The sequence below is a fragment of the Mytilus trossulus genome, chromosome 1, assembly GCF_036588685.1.
Source record: "Mytilus trossulus isolate FHL-02 chromosome 1, PNRI_Mtr1.1.1.hap1, whole genome shotgun sequence".
Taxonomy (NCBI): Eukaryota; Metazoa; Mollusca; class Bivalvia; order Mytilida; family Mytilidae; genus Mytilus; species Mytilus trossulus.
The window spans coordinates 88815445-88832810 of record NC_086373.1 but is presented as its reverse complement, the minus strand read 5'-3'; the positions used below and the strand labels follow the sequence as shown (position 1 = coordinate 88832810).

At 31.8% G+C, this 17366-nt stretch overlaps 1 protein-coding gene across 14 annotated transcripts in view; it reads left to right on the top strand.

Moving 5' to 3' along the window:
• LOC134688978 (sarcolemmal membrane-associated protein-like) overlaps positions 1-17366 on the top strand; it is a 60631-nt gene that overhangs the window by 6222 nt on the left and 37043 nt on the right. For all 14 annotated transcript variants that reach the window (XM_063549482.1, XM_063549479.1, XM_063549480.1 and 11 more), the window contains exons 3-9: positions 8523-8679; positions 9902-9968; positions 11685-11772; positions 13331-13426; positions 13566-13637; positions 15275-15352; positions 16419-16481. In XM_063549482.1, the coding sequence (XP_063405552.1) occupies positions 8523-8679; positions 9902-9968; positions 11685-11772; positions 13331-13426; positions 13566-13637; positions 15275-15352; positions 16419-16481 (621 nt within the window). The remainder of the gene's footprint in view (positions 1-8522; positions 8680-9901; positions 9969-11684; positions 11773-13330; positions 13427-13565; positions 13638-15274; positions 15353-16418; positions 16482-17366) is intronic.

Genomic DNA, 17366 nt, shown 5'->3' with positions numbered 1-17366 from the left:
CAGTTTAATTTTATAATACTATGGATTTGTTTTTTTTTATATATATTGGTACCTTTTTTTGTGGATTCAGTAAAATTTGCATTTTCATGGATATTTTATTGCATGATTTTGCCAAAGTCTCTGTACAACATGCACCTGTTGGTTTTCCTGTTTGAATGGTTTTACACTAGTAATTTTGGGGCCCTTTATAGCTTGTTGTTCCAGTCTGCACGGTAAGCCACTAGTCCGATGCCCCAGACTAGGAAAATTTTGTTTAGACTAATAAGTTTTTGCAAAACTTTGTTTAAATCAATAATTAAAATGTCAGAATATTGGTCTTTGGACTAGTAGTTGAAAAAGTTTTGGGTGCAGACTGTTGTTCGGTGTGAGCCAAGGCTCCATGTTGAAGGCCATACATTGACCTATAATGGTTTACTTTTTTTCAAATTGTTATTTGGATGGAGAGTTGTCTTATTGGCACTCATACCACATCTTTCTATATCTATATAAAGTCACTACAAAGTCACTACAAACCTATAGATAATGTGTACTTTTTCATTTAATCAAATGAAAATAAGTTTCACACTGTTAGGTTGTTCATAAGCCTGGCACTTATATTTTATTGTTTTTCATTGAACATTTATATTCATGGTTAACCTTAACCCATGAAATTCACAAAAAAATTGATATCCAACCAAAAAAAAAAACGAACCCAGATTGCAACATACTGTATCATACATGTATGCTGCTCATTGTTGAAAGCTGCACAGTGTCCTTCATGTATAGTTGATACGTTCTTGCCCTTTGATATCTGATAGATAGTTTCCTGCATGCTTTCTCCTAATATAAGAAATGGAGTGTTTTCAAGTTTCCTCAAATGACACTACCCCAAAAATAAAAGTTTATTTTCTTAATGACACTAATCATATATAGTAAAATGAAAATGAAAAATCTTCCAGTAGTATGGAAACCAAAATTAACCATAAAATTTGAAAAGTCTTAAAGTATATAATATGTTGATTTGGAAATTACAATCAATAACCATGCACTGGGGAACATAGTTTTACTTGTATTTGGATTTGAGACCATAATAAGCATAATTGTGAAAAAATAGGCTTCTTTAAGCATCTTGTGTCTTTATTCCAACATAGGCATTTTCAATCAAATTTCCACTTTTTGTGACTATTATATTGCTGTTGTAATAATCCTCCTCTTTGACTTCTATACAAATTGATATAGTTTGTGAAAGCTATGGAGCAGAGGCTTTGTTGTTAATGATTTCACCTGGTAATGATTTGTAACAACCTGTATACCATTATCACATTGCCTTATCATAATTTGCTATCTTTGTTTGATGTTGTTCTTGTAGATGTTTGTTTTTCTGTGGCCAGGTACAAATATTTGTAGATTTTTGCTTGTAAGTGGAATCATTATCAGTCACTCTGTCAGAAGAAGTTTCTCTTGAAAGTGAGAACTATGAATAGAATGTGTATAAAGCATAAGCATATGTATTACCGGTAATAATAATACATAGTAACCTTGATATAGATAATAGAAGAATCTTTTTTTCCACCTTAACAGAGACCTCTCCTTATTATATTCAATGTTTTGACTCTGTTATTCAGGCAGGTAGAACCATGTGTATGTTCATTTTACTAGCTGACTATATGCCATGGCATATGTATGTTTTTTTCTCCTTGTTGAAAGTTGTACAGTTGCCTATGATTCCTTACATCCACTAGTACTTCATTTGAACTTTGATGGCTAGTTGTCTCTGTGGCAATCATACCACAGGCCCGTAGCCAGGAATTTCCAAAGGGGGGTTCGTTGGACTCACAAACTCGACTTTAGCAGTCAGAATTCGAACAGAACATTGACTTTAACAGTGCTTATTTGTTTTCAAGGGGGGTTCGTCCGACCCCCCCCCCTGGCTACGGGTATGTACCACATCTCCTGATTATATATGTGAACATGTACTCCTTTACAAACAAAGCTGTTATAAAAGGAATAAAGATATAATTTTGACCATTGAGTTGTCCATATATTTATAACACATGAGATCACTTTTCTATGTGATCTTCTTATAACATAATACATTTAGTGTTTTCCCTAGAGTGTTTCTGCTTGATGGTCCCCATTCATTAACTTACCCTGGTAGACCCTCATTCTTTAACATATTAAATTATCTATTACTTTATATGATCCTCAATATTCTTGACCACTCTCCTTTTAGCCAAGGTTGTAACATTCAACAAATTTTTAACAAAAACATTCAATTTGTTATCCATGAGGACCAGACATGTACAGTAGAACCTGTCTTAAGATACCAACCTATATACCATTTAAAACATGTGCTCTTTCATTGCTATTGTTAATCCTAGGGATGCTGATGAGGTTGACTGCTATTAGATTATTGTATTAAGCTTAATAATTGAGAAGATGGAAGAGCTAGATAATCAATATATTGTATAGATGTTTTGTGATATCAAGCTTTGTATGGCAGGTTTCCCCTGATTTTAACAACCATTTCATGGTTCAGTAATGAATGCACTAGAGTCTACACCAGGGTTTCCGCTGGCGGTCGCCATTTTCGCAATTTGCGAAAAAATAATAATTGTGGCGATTAAAATTCGTCATTGGCGAAAGAATTTGGCGAAAGAAATATATAAAACGATTTATTTTCAGCCATCTTGTTTATTTACATTTTTTCGGGTTTCTCTGACTTTACCAATCAGACAATACTCGGAATTCACCTTGAACTCGTTAAGATTTTGACAGAAAATCGATAATCAGCTGATTGCACTCATAGCTATCGACATCAAAGGACTAATTAATAAAGGTGTTGATTGTTATAATATGACAAAATGATATGATTAAATGGCTTCTGTCACATGTCACAAAAGGGAACTATTAACCACTTTGCGACGCACGTGTTTGAAGCAAAATTTTTACGCTGCCTCTTCTTCTTTTAATGATAGTCCAGAAAAGAAAATTGTTGTTATGACGGAAAATGTTCAAAAGCAAGAAAGGTCTCTGATTTAAAACTTTATCATTTAACTTTCATATAGATAATTGATTTGAGTGGGTACTCCAAAGTCGTTTCAGTGACACAATTGTTTCAAGCATATAGTTTTACTTATTTACGATGGTCTAGAAAAGAAAACTGTCGTTATGACGAAATATATTCAAAAGGTTGGCATGAGAGTAACCCTTCAATGTAATGACTACACCTTACATGAGGGATCAATTTCAAGTGATAAGATGCTTCGTTCTGTTGTAAAAACCACTTCTTATTTAGGGGGGGGGGGGGGGGGGGGGGGGGGGCTGAAAAAAGGAAAATTTTAAACGAAAAATATATTGTGTTACTTGGCGAAAAAAATAATAAAGTGGCGAAAAATATATTGTTTTGGCGAAAGAGGTGGCGAAAAAAATAATTGACCCAGGGGAAACCCTGGTCTACACTTTCATTTTCATGATGATTTACAAATTGTAGCAATATAAAAGGAAATACCAAGACTATTTTGATGAGATTAAAATAGGGCAAGGGGATTTGAATCTAGAAATATAATATTATAAGGCCTTGGTTTTAGAGTTATTTATAGTAATATGTCAATGCAACTAACTACAATGTATATGTATGTTGGTCAATAGAATCAATATATATTTTGCACATTGCAGTCTGTCTGACATGCCCCATCTGCAACTTTTGCATAGGTCAGTTGAAAGGAAACACAGTAAGTCAATGATATTGGTATGCAGTTGTAAAAACACAAGATTTGCCATATCTGATTTTCATGGAGATAATTAGCCCTGTCCTATGGTCAGGATCCATTGACTCTGGGACTATTGCATAACTTATTTGTCAAAAGTTAGGGATAAGGCTAATTTCAGAAGAATCCTTCATAGTAAGTCAAGGCAGTTGTAAAAATATGTTAAAATCTCATTTCTATGGAGATTATTTGGTCCTGCCTCCACATTCATGGTCCATTGACTTGGAAACTTAAGCATAGTGGATAACTAAATGTTTGTTTAGGTCAATTTCATTTATATTTTATTAATAAAAGTAATGATATGTTGTATGAAGTTATATAAGCAATGACACATCTGATTTATTTGGAGATGATTCTTTGGTCCTGCTCCCTCAGTCAAGGTCAATTGACTCCTTACCTTGCATGGTGAACATTCAAAAGTTTGTTAATCGGTTTGTGATTGTGTTGTGAAATTGTAAGAGTTTGTTGCCAAGCCCCTTCTATTTTTCAATTGAATTTGAAACATTTCCATTTTTACAATGTCTAAATCAAAAATTGCAAACTACCTCATGTACATTGATTTACACACAAATGAGACATATTCCTGTGTCAACAGTTTATTAAAATGTATATACATAAAATTGTATCTTGAGGCACATAAAATATTATTTAAGCCACAGATGTTTTAAATCTTTGGTGCATTTGTTGAATACAGAAATTGTTAAACATGCAACTCCTCTGCACTGGTGATAACCAGAAATCTATCTACGTCAGAGTTGTAATTTTAGAAAACTAAAATGATTTAATATTCTTTGATGAGAAGAAAGTTGAGTATACATAAAGCTCTAAATTCTAGCATATGGTTGATATAAGTATATAATTAAAGGTTGAAAAAGGCCAGAGTTTATCAGCCCGATTAAGATTTTCATAATTGCTGATAGACAAAAAATTTCTGCCTTCATAAGCTATAATTTTGTAACAGAACTTAGTAGTTTGTAGCAATATGAACCATGGATCATTTGTTTTTCCAACAGGTTTGTTTATTTTTGTTGAATTTAATTAAATTATGATTTTAATATTTAGTAAATATCATATTTCCTCAAAATATATTCTGCAGTTATGCCTGCAAACGTTTTGTTTACTTGATTACATGTGGATAGAAGATTGAAGCAACAACACAATTGAATATTTACATGTATGTCTGAAACTGTTAAATAGATCACTGTGATCTATTGCTTACATGTATTACATTTGAGTTAATTTTTTCTGGATTTTCTTTTAACTTCTGTTTTTCTTAAATTGGTAGGTGAGCAATCAAAAAACTATTTCAAGAAACTATTGTTAGTATCGGGAAAAAAAATTTGTCCATATTTTACTGATCAATGGACTTTTTTGCAGCCAACATTACACCATTACAAAGACTCTATGTTCCATGGAACCATTAACCAAAATTTAATTCTTGTTAAAATGTCTATTTACGTTTATAGCTAATGAATATTTCTCCTCGTCCTAACACAGATCTATTGCAGCTATGTTGCCACAGATTTCAAAAGTGAACAATGTGGGAAATAATATTTATCTTCAGTATGGTAAAATGCATGACATTGAACTAGAACAAACTTGGCAATAAAATGTGTACTTCAATACACTACAGTTCTGCATTGTTGTTGAGGATAATTCTTATCTGTTGATTTTCTTTTTTCACTCAAAATTGAAAAAGCCAAATCTTTCTATCTTTGATAGATATTAAGATTGTGGGAACCTCAAGAAAGGTTCTTTATTTGATTTGATTGCATGGCATACAAGGCATCTATTGTATCATAGGTATCATTTGAACTGTATGAGATTTTTGTTTTTGAACATTCAATTACTTGAAAGACAAAGTAAATTTCTTAAGGTTCCAGTTAGCCAACATGGCTGCCATTATTTTAAGTATAAAGCATAGGGATAAAGCAGGAAAATGATAGTTCTGACTTTCATATAGGTACTTTATTTTCTCTTATATTTTCTTGAAGATCTCTTTGTAATTTTGAATACAGAACACACTTTCGAAATTCTAAAATCTCTCTTTGCCTTTGATACCTACCTAAATGTTCACTGATGGTATGGTCTTTAAGTAATTACAGATAAAATCAAACTTTATCCTGTTTATTTTTATATGAACGCAAAAAAAAATTTACGTCGTTTAATGCTATCATGTTGTTGTCATCGTCCGAAGACACATTTAGTTTCCGGACAATAACTTTAGTTTTAGTGAATGGATCTTTATAAATTTTTACCAGAAGGTTCAATACCACTAAAGGAAGGTTGGGATTGATTTTGGGGGTTATGGTCCCAATAGTTTTGGAATAAGGGTCCAAAAGGGGGCCCAAAATAAGCATTTTTGTAGTTTTCAAACAATAACTTGTGTTTAAGTGTTTGATACTCTCTGAAATTATACCACAAGTTTCCCTTCCATGAAGGGATTGTTAGTATTGAATTTGGGGGTTATGGTCCCAGTAGATTAGGAATTAGGGACAAAAAGGGGGCCTTAAATAAGTATTTTTGTAGTTTTCAAACAATAACTTGTGGTTAAGTGTGTGAATCTCTCTGAAATTATACCACAAGATTCCATACCATGAAGGAATAGTAAGTATTGACTTTGGGGTGGGGGTATGGCTCGAAATGTTTTGGAATTGGGAGCAAAAAAAAGCTTTAAGCTAGGTTTTTCTGGTCAATGGACAATTTAAAAGCAGTTTAAGAAAGGTAATTCAAAAACATTCAACATACAATTTTGGGTATGTTCAGATTTACCTCCCCTTACTCTACTTGAAAATTATGCATAAAGAAATGTCAGGTTTTTGACTTATTGCCCCAAAAAAGGGGTGGTAATAATTTTTGAAAAGTTTGAAGAAGAAATCTTTAATTATACAATATTGTGCAATACTGCCAATAGATTTATAAGATCTTGACATTTTTTTTGTGTAAGAAACCCATATAGTGTCAAAAACTTGATCACAATCCAAAAACAGAGCTGTATCAAACTTGAATGTTTTGTCCATACTTGCCCCAACTCTTGAGGGTTCCCCCTTTGCAGTCGTATAAAGCTGCTCCCTGGGGAGCATCTGGTTTATTTATATTTTGGTGTGCATGATAACAACCCTTTGAATCAGACAATAGTATCTGTTTTGTCTTTATCCTTTTTGGTAGATGTTTATGTTACTTTATCAACTATGTGAGCAATACAAACTTCTTAGAGGCTCTAGTTAATGAAAGATTGAAATCAGTTAATTTTAACTAAATGTAAGATCCCTGATCTGTTATGCATGCTATAATGCTTAATTTAATTTATCTGACTTTGCATTGATTTTTCTTGCTGTTTGTTGAAATATGATTATAATTTCTCATTAGCTTGTTGGCAGGTTATCATGAAAGATTTTTGGCAAAAGAAGTGAAAGTTTTTAACTTAAGTTAACCAGAGGAAGTGTGTTCCTGTTATGTGTTTTTCAATAATTTTGGTTTGCAATAACTTTCTTTCTCATTTTCATGAAGTGCTCCCTCAGGCACAGGTAGTCAAGGTTGTGTGGAAAAATTAATAATATAGGGTTATTGCATGAATATTGGAGAATATTGTCCCGATTAGAATCTTATATTGAAAAACACATAACAGGAACACACTTCCTCTGCAATAACCCTTTTTTTGTATAGCAATATAATATTTGAAAGAAAAAAATGATATAAACTAAGATTTTGTCGTTGATGACGTCATGAATTTTGGACAATTATTGCACTAGTGCAATATTATAGGGTTATTGCATGAATATTGGGGAATATTGTCCCAGTAGAATTTTATATTGCACGAGCTTGCGAGTGCAATATATGTTCTACGAGGGACAATATTCCCCAATATTCATGCAATAACCCTTTTATTGTATAGCAATATAATATTTGAAAGTAAATAATGGTTTAAAATAAGATTTTGTCGTTGATGACGTCATTAATATTGAAGAAATATTGCACTAGTGCAATATTAGAATTTATTGCACGCTAACTTTTGGTTACGTTCTGTGGGAAATACTATATTGCTATACAATAATAGAATTTATTGCACGCTAATTTTTGGTTACTTTCTGTAGTAAATATTATATTGCTATACAATAATATATCTTACCTTACAGCTACAGGACATCCCTATTTGACACAGGTGGTCACAGATGTTCTTGCTAGTAATAAGTTTGCCTCTGATTTAATTTAGGTACAGGTCTTCTAGGCTCTTTTGGTCGATAATAAGATTGCTTGGCCCTTAGAAAGAAATGAACTAAGATGTTATGGGTAGAAAAGATTTGCTCCTCTTTCATGCACTGGTAGTCCTACCCCTTGCAAGTTTAGACTCAGTTGTCTGAGCTAATAATAATTTTCAATCTCCAACTGGCCCAAGTAATCCTTGGCTAGGTTGTTTTGGATAGTAATAAGTTTGGTGTTCCCCTAGTCACAGATGGGCTAGGTCAATTTAATGTTTGGATAGGAACAATTTTCTATTCCCTTAAGCACGGGAAAACTAGTGTGCTTTGGCTATTTTAGATAATTTTCCTACCAAGTTAATGAAGTGAAGTGAAATATATCAGTTTTTTTCTGCTTATGGTAACTAGAAGAACACAATACCATACATCCATTATATATTGGATCTTAATAGACACTTCTAGATTATATCCAGCGGATCATCTTTATAATGTATTGTTTAGGTTAGGTTATAATAGAAACCCTCCATTATTATATACATCTTACATCTGTATTCTGTTTATTTTATATTTACAGTTCTACCTCCAAGACACAAAAAGCAGCAATGGTACATTCATTAACAATCAACGCCTCTGTAAAGGGGGAGAGGAGAGCTCCCCTAGAGAGGCATATTCTGGGGACCACATACAGTTCGGTGTTGATGTGATGGAAAATAACAGAAGAGGAGAAAAAAGTATGTATTTATTTTATAGATACCAACCAGGAAGAATAAGAGTAAAGTAGAAATGTCAAGTAGTTAATGTTTTTTTAAGATATGATGTGCAGTTCCTTAATTATATTTTCAGTCATCTTTCCTTATTGCACATTTTTTTGAATACATAATTTACAATTGTTCATGTTTATTTGATTCATTGTTAAAATTTTATTTTTTTATCAAGGACTATTTATTATTTCTTTCCTTCTTTTCAGTATTTTGTTGTTATTTTGAACTATGTCCACTCGTTATTTTTTATTATAATACTTAGTCTATTATACATTATATAACACACCGTGGATATAAAACCTAGCTTAAAATGTACATCATTAAAGCAGCCGTTATACAAAAAAAAGCTATTGTTAATGAAGCATATCAAAACAGTTTATATTCTTTTAATGATCCACCACCTGAAGGCTATGTCCCTTCTCTTAGTTAGACTACCTTAAGTGATATAAAATCACCCACACACTACATAGATGAAGGATTATACATCTTTTGTTGTTGTATTGATGGTCGGACACAAAATGCATGCACTGATAATTATAATTGCACAAGCATGAGATTTAAACTTTTTCTGTATATGTTCATGTACAAAAGAAATTGTCATTATTATACTACATTCATCATAGAGAAATTTAAGATGCCAAGATAGATAGGTTTCCTTTTGTTTTTGTATTAAGTTAACTAAGGTGTTAGTTAACTCAATCCCTCTTGAAACAAACAAAAATCACCCAGCATATAAAACCCTAAGTAGGAATCAGATCACCCAGAAATGTTACAATATCATCTTAATGATTGTTAAAGGGTCTTAAACAATGAAAAAAACTACATTATGTAATCAGCTGGAGACACCCCAAGCAAACTAATTAAAAATGATGTCTAAAAACTTAACTTTAGGTAAATTTAATATACATAATACTTCTGTAGTTTCTCAAATAATTGTCTTTTTTGTTCATTATACATGTATATAAAAGTATGTTGAGTAAATGGTTATCTTTTGAAGATTTTAATAGAATTAGCATGTCTAGTCTCATTAGGGAAAATACATAAAAAAGCAGATTCCTTCATTTTAATAGTGGAGTAATTTAATAATACTCAATTGACGAAGACAAATTAATGTATTGAAGTTTATAATTTGTAAACTAGAATAGTATTCTCTGATATTAAAGTAAGCATGACAAAGATGTTTTTTTTTCAGTAACTCATGGGTGTATAATAGCCACCATAACATTGTTTCATCCGGATGGCAGGGAAGCAAAGAATATGTAAGTTATTAATCAAAGTCAATATCCTAGAATGTAACACAAAGTTAAAAAACTAAAACTCCAAGGGAAATTCAAAACAGAAAGTTGTTTATAAAATGGCTACTGTAAATTCAGAAATTATTGCGAGGTTTTTATTATTGCGAATAATGCGACTGAGTTGTAAACGCAATAATTAAAACTCGCATTTTGTAATATTTTAACTGAATTAAGCATAACTTTTCTTAAAATCGTAAAAATTAAAATCGCATTCAAGTGTAAAATGACAAAATCGCATTAATAAATGCACGCAATAATTTCTGAATTTACAGTAAATCAAAAGCTTAAACACATCTTACAAATGACAGGGAAGCAAAGAATATGTAATTTATACACCATGTCTCCAAAGAGGATAGTATCGATATAAACAAGACAATGTCAAAGGAAACACAAAGTAAAATGCTCTTCTTGGAAATATCAAACCTCCCAAAATAATACAAGGTTTAATTCTTATTTTCCACTTTTTATTGACAACCATTTCAATGCTGTCAAAACAAGTGTTGTCAGAAAACAGACAGATTGAAGTGCTTGTCATTGAATTTATGCCACCACCAAATTGAAATAGATTGGATAAATCTATACAATACAGATTAATTTTATAATGATGGCACTGTGAACATTTACTAGTACATTGAGTTTTGAAATCACATAGAAAAAAAAGTATATTGTTTTATATGCTCAGAAGAAGTAGGATCCTCTCATATGGAACAGCCCTTATAAACACAGATTGTCCTTGTATTCATTGGTTGTTATAAAACAAAAACAGAGGGAAAGATAATGATACTTAATTACAATAATTAGGTGAAAATAAGTGTATAATATATACATGTATACAAATAATCAATAATAGGGATATATCAACAAAATAAAGTTACACTAACTATACAAAATGGGATGTAGACCAAGTGTTGTATGGATCGAGAGGTACAGAACTTTTTATCAAAACTATTCTTAGTTATAAAATTAGTTTTAATGCATTTTAGTATAGGTCATGTATAGAAATAGAATTACAGTCTACTTGTGTTTATATCTAAAATTAACCAGAGACCACTATAAATCATTTAAGTTAAAATTTCAAGTAAAGTAGACTTTAATTCCTACTACGATGTTTAATTATAATAAGATATCTGGAAACTTGGTTTATAAACATTTGGCATTCATGTGGTTATGATAATAATTGATTGGTGTAGAATGCCAGTGGCAAACATTACATGCATCTCAGGATGAGACCATGTTAGTAAGATAATGAATATGAATCCTACACACTAAATCTGATCTTTAAAGTGATAGTTCAGTAGGTATCAGTCCACTCCAAGATATGTCAACCTACTTAGACACATGATTCTGTCTCCATGCTGACTATTTTTGCTTTTACTCCTCAATACTGTGTCCATAGGGGAGAAGCAGCAAATAGTAATCTTCTAATCTTTGGTTTGACCTTGCTTGGGCTCAAACAAATAACCTCTCACACTAGAAGTATTTAGCTACTACGAACAACCAAGGAAGTTTAATGTTGTGATTGAAAACTAAGAAAATACACATAAAAATGAAATCTATTTCCCATTTATTTTTGATAAAAAAAATAATAAGTAAATAGATAAATGCATATGTATTTTCATTAATAGTTTGACACATAATTGATCTTGTGATGTATTATTAACAAATTTTACTTTGTTACAGCTACACTGATGGACACTTTGCCAACACTGTTACCCCAGGTTTCACTATACAGTCTCAGGAACTTTACCAATTAGCCCAGTATTTACAGGTATAGTTTAAGGTTTCACTATACAGTCTCAGGAACTTTACCAATTAGCCCAGTATTTACAGGTATAAATTCGTGGCCTGGATTTACCAAAATAAACTTACCATTTGTTCAGATTTAAAATTATTCATTAATATTGAACCTAATTGAAAGGTATAAGTTTTTCTTGCATATGACTTTTAAAGGAAATGTATGGTATACTTTCAATGAGACAGCTCAGCAACAGTTACAATTTTGTAAAGAAATGATGTTTTAATTTCTGACTTTCTTTTGTCCAGTTTTTGTCGAGCCTGCAACTTTTGTTGCAGAAAGCTCGACATAGGGATAGTGATCCGGCGGCGGCGTTAGCTAACTTCTTAAAAGCTTTATATTTAAGAAGGTGGAAGACCTGGATGCTTCATACTTTGTATATAGATGCTTTATGTTACGAACTTTTCGTCAGTCACATGTCAAATGTCCTTGACCTCATTTTCATGGTTCAGTGACTACTTGAAAAAAAAGTTAAAGATTTTTTGTAATGTTAAATTCTCTCTTATTATAAGTAATTGGATAACTATATTTGGTATGTGCGTACCTTGCAAGGTCCTCATGCCTGTCAGACAGTTTTCACTTAACCTCGACCTTATTTCTTGGATCAGTGAACAAGGTTAAGTTTTGGTGGTCAAGTCCATATCTCAGATACTATAAGCAATAGGTCTAGTATATTCGGTGTATGGAAGGACTGTAAGGTGTACATGTCCAACTGGCAGATGTCATCTGACCTTGACCTCATTTTCATGGTTCAGTGGTTATAGTTAAGTTTTTGTGTTTTGGTCTGTTTTTCTTATACTATATGCAATAGGTCTACTATATTTGGTGTATGGAATGATTGTAAGGTGTACATGTCTAGCTGACAGGTGTCATCTGACCTTGACCTCATTTTCATGGTTTAGTGGTCAAAGTTAAGTTTTTGAGTTTTGGTTTATTTTTCTAATACTTTATGCATTAGTCAACTATATTTGGTGTATGGAAATATTTTATGATCTATATGTCTGTTACTTAGGTATTATTTGACCTTGACCTCATTTTCATGATCCATTGCTAAGTGTTAAGTGTTTGTGTTTTGGTCTGTTTTTCTTGATTTATAACCAATAAGTCAACTATATTTGTTGTATTGAAGAATTGTTAGCTGTACATGTCTGTCTGGCATGGTTCATCTGACCTTGACCTCAATTTCATGGTTCATTGATCAATTTTTCATTTTCTTTGGGTTAATGTTGAGTTTATGTGATAGTTGTAATAAAGCTTTATATTTAGGTCTATCAACATAATATCAATGATTAGTAAAGAAGGCGAGACATTTCAGCATGTGCACTCTTGTTTTTAGATATTGAGACTATGAGATTTTGTTCCTGCAAATTTTATAGTTTGATATGATTGCAATTTAAATGTATAATGTAAAATGCAAATAGTTTTATACAGATATGTTATCTTCAATCCCCACAATGTGTCCTCACAAAATTTGACTAAAATTAAATTCAATGTCGTAATACTTGTACATTTATTATTTTTTCACTTACAGGAGGCCTTACACAGAGAAAAGATGTTAGAACAGAAATTTAGTACATTACAACAGTTGTTAAACAACACACAGGAATCTTCAGAAGATGGCTGGCAGGTATACTCATTTATTATACAGTAGAATCCTAATGTCTAATTTTATCTGGTCTGAGGGACCATTTTGTACTTATTTTATGTCCATCTTGAGAAAACTTAAATTGCAACTTTTGATTTGATTAAAATTTTGTTATTTTCAGGCTTTAATTGATGAAGACAGACTATTATCCAGACTTGAGGTGCTAGAAAATCAACTACATACATACTCAAAAGTAAGTGAAAGATTAGTAAAGAAATGTCTTTGTTCAAAGCGCTCTATTCCAAGGAAAATACTGTATAGCGGGTTATTTTTGCTGGTGTAGTTTTTTGCTTATTCTTGCGGATAGAACCAATTCACTCAAAATAAATTCCTCCAATTTAAAAGTTCACATGCAAAGGTATTGATATCCAATTGATATTTTATCGTATGTTTTTCTATGTCGTGATGTTATGCTATTGTTTCAGAAAAAGGGAGAAGGTTTGGATCCATTAAAACGTTTAATCCCGCTGCAAATGTTTGCACCTGTCCTAAGTCAGGAATCTGATGTACAGTAGTTGTCGTTTGTTTATGTAATATATACGTGTTTCTCGTTTCTTGTTTTGTTTATATAGATTAAACGGTTGGTTTTCCCGTTTGAATGGTTTTACACTAGTAATTTTGGGGCCCTTTATAACTTGTTGTTCGGTGTGAGCCAAGGCTCTGTGTTGAAGGCCGTACTTTAACCTATAATGGTTTACTTTTTAAATTGTTATTTGGATGGAGAGTTGTCTCATTGGCACTCACACCACATCTCCCTATATCTATTGATAAAAGTTTTTGTATTTTGTTTACCTTCTTCAACGAATATCCTGAAATTTTACACCCGTGTAAATAACCCACTATGCAGTATTTGCTGTTGTCTTAATAAAACACAATACACATATTGACTGAAAAGGCAAAGAAAACCGAAGTAATGACATGCTTAACAATTTTCAATAATAGGTAGGATATCCCAAGGGCTTTCAACATTCACAATTTTTATGCCTCACCTACGATAGTCCGTCCGTCTGTCCCGCTTCAGGTTAAAGTTTTTGGTCAAGATAGTTTTTGATGAAGTTGAAGCGATTGGACTTAAAACTTGGTACACATGTTCCCTATGATATGTTCTTTTTAATCTTAATGCCAAATTAGAGTATTTTCCCCAATGTCACAGTCCACTGTACATGGAAAAGATAGTGCGAGTGGGGCATTCATGTACTGGGGACACATTCTTGTTTTATTATGGCCCCTCAACGAAGTTGTCGGTGCCATATAGTTAAACCCCTATATAAAATTCTGTAATTCCGTCATTCTGCAACAAACCATTATACAGAGTTTTTTTGTAAACACCTTCCGATATTGGACTGATTTTTGGAAATTGAGTCAACCATGATGAGTTACCGATCAAGTTTAAGTTTCGTTCCACTCCGCTAATTTTGGCTGAAGTTACAGGCTTTGGACTTTGATAAATTGTTGAAAACCACAGTAATAAGAACTTTATTTTCTAAAATCTTTCAGATATTGGGCTGATCTTTGGTATGTGAGTTACTCATGATGAGATACAGATCAAGTTTTAAGTTGTGTTCCGCTCCTCTAATATTTGCCAAAATTAAGGGTTTTCAACTTTGAAAATTGTTGAAAATCACAGTAATACAGACTGTATTTCTATAAGCCTCCAGAATTTTAGCTGATTTTTTATATGTGAGACTACCATCATGTTTGTGTCCACATGTGGTATTGAAATTGCAGATTTTTCAACTTTTTGAGACGGGGCCATTCGTGTTGCTTTGACACATCTAGTTTCCAAGATGAGATATAGGTACTGAATAACTAAATATTGAATATTTGTAGAATCATTCAGAAGATGCTTTAAGACAAGAAGTTGTGACACTTCAAGAAGAAAAGTTACAGTATGAAACGACTGCTAAGGTGAGACGTTTATGAAAATTGGAAAAGTTTGGTATACAATATGAATACTGGAATGAGCAATGGTGTATTTAGGATTTCTTTTATTTTTTTACTGAAAAAAAAAGACAATTGATTCGTTGAGGTTTGATGAACTAGTGGTGATTATTTCATAGATATGCATTACAAGAACTAATCATTTAATTAATCTATTAAAGAGATCTAGAGGATTAAATAATATTCCATGAAAGAATCTTTTAAGATGTAGAATCAGTTAAAATATGCTGTTTTAATATATTGGTTGACAATGGTCTGTTCAGTTTTTGGGGCAATCATTCCACCATCTGTTCTGTTTTTTTCTCAGTCAAATTGAAAATATAAGTAGGTCACAGAAATCAAAATGAAAAGCACAAAAACAGTCAATAAAAAGCAAACAATGCAGACCCAATTTCATATTTTTTGTTGGTCATAGTAACTGGAATGATTAAGAAATTATTAAGGTAGGACCCTCAGGTCAAACAGTTTTTAGTAGGGAGACCAGTATTATGATATGACATTTGATTATTTTATGCCCCCGCCATAAGAGAGGGGGCATTCAGTTTTACCCTTGTCCATCTGTACGTAAGTACATCCATACATCCCAAAATTGGTGTCATTCTCTAACTTGTGTTCGTCTCAACCAAATGATATGAAACTTATACACAATGCTTATTACCACAAAATACAGAGTTTTGAATTTAGTGGGATCACTTTAACCATTCTTGAGATATGCTCCTTTATAAATAGGGAAATAAAAGCAAATTTTTAGTTAACATTCTCTTACTTAAAAGTTGCCTCGACCAAATGTTATGAAACTTATATACAATGCATATTAGAACAAAACACAGATCAAGTACAAATTTGGGTAGTGTCACTTGTATCTTTCTTGAGTTATGTCCCTTTATAATGTTGTATGCAAGTGGGGGCATCATCTGTTGCCATGGGGAAACATTTTCCATATATATGATATTTATATATACATTAGTCACTTATGTTTTCTTTAATATGACAAATATTTTATTTTATATTGTAAATAATATGTGTATTTCAGGAATCTTTAAGGAGAGTTTTACAAGAGAAATTAGAAGCTGTGAGAAAATTATCAGATTTAGAGGTTAGTAGTTAGATGTAATCAACTGTAAAAGGTTCTACAAGGATGTTTTCTTAATGTATTTGTTCTGAAAATATTGAAAGTAAATTACTTGATAATCATTACATTAATCATGATTAATGAAATAATGTTCTAACATCACATCACTGACTATACATTAGTCCTTAACTATATAACTTTTCAATACAGATTTCATTATTAAGTTTGGGAATTGAAACTAGGATATTTATAATTTGATAAGAAGTTATGATTCTTTTGTTTCAGTAGTGTGTTATATTTTGATTACATTTTAAAGGGAAGGAATAAGAAATTTATCTTAAAGTCATGATTCACTAAATCTATACTGTTACTAGGAGGTAGATAATTTAACTAAAAAGATACCCTGCTGGTAGTTAGTGTAGGTAGAGTTTCTATATTGGGTCATTGCAGGGTTTCCCCTGGGTCAATTATTTTTTTCGCCACCTCTTTCGCCAAAAAAATATATTTTTCGCCACTTTATTATTTTTCTCGCCAAATAACATAACTATATTTTTCGTTAAAAATTTACATTTTTTTCTAACCCCCCCCCTCCCCCTTTCCCTTAAATAAGATGATTTTGCCCATTGTGTCTATGATTATGCTCTCAAACGTATTTTAGAGTTTACATGTTAATGAATAAACACTAAAAATTTACTTTAAAACAACAGAATTTTTTAATTTAAAAGGGAAAACTATTCATTGTATTTGAAACAACTTTTCTAATTGATTGGGCGACTTTACTTTTAATTATAAAGGAGATATACGTCCTGGAATATAACAAAATTAATGGACATGTTTTGATTATATAATACCAGTATAGTTCGTATGGAAAGTTTCTTTAAAAGAAAAATACTGATGTTCCCTTTTGTA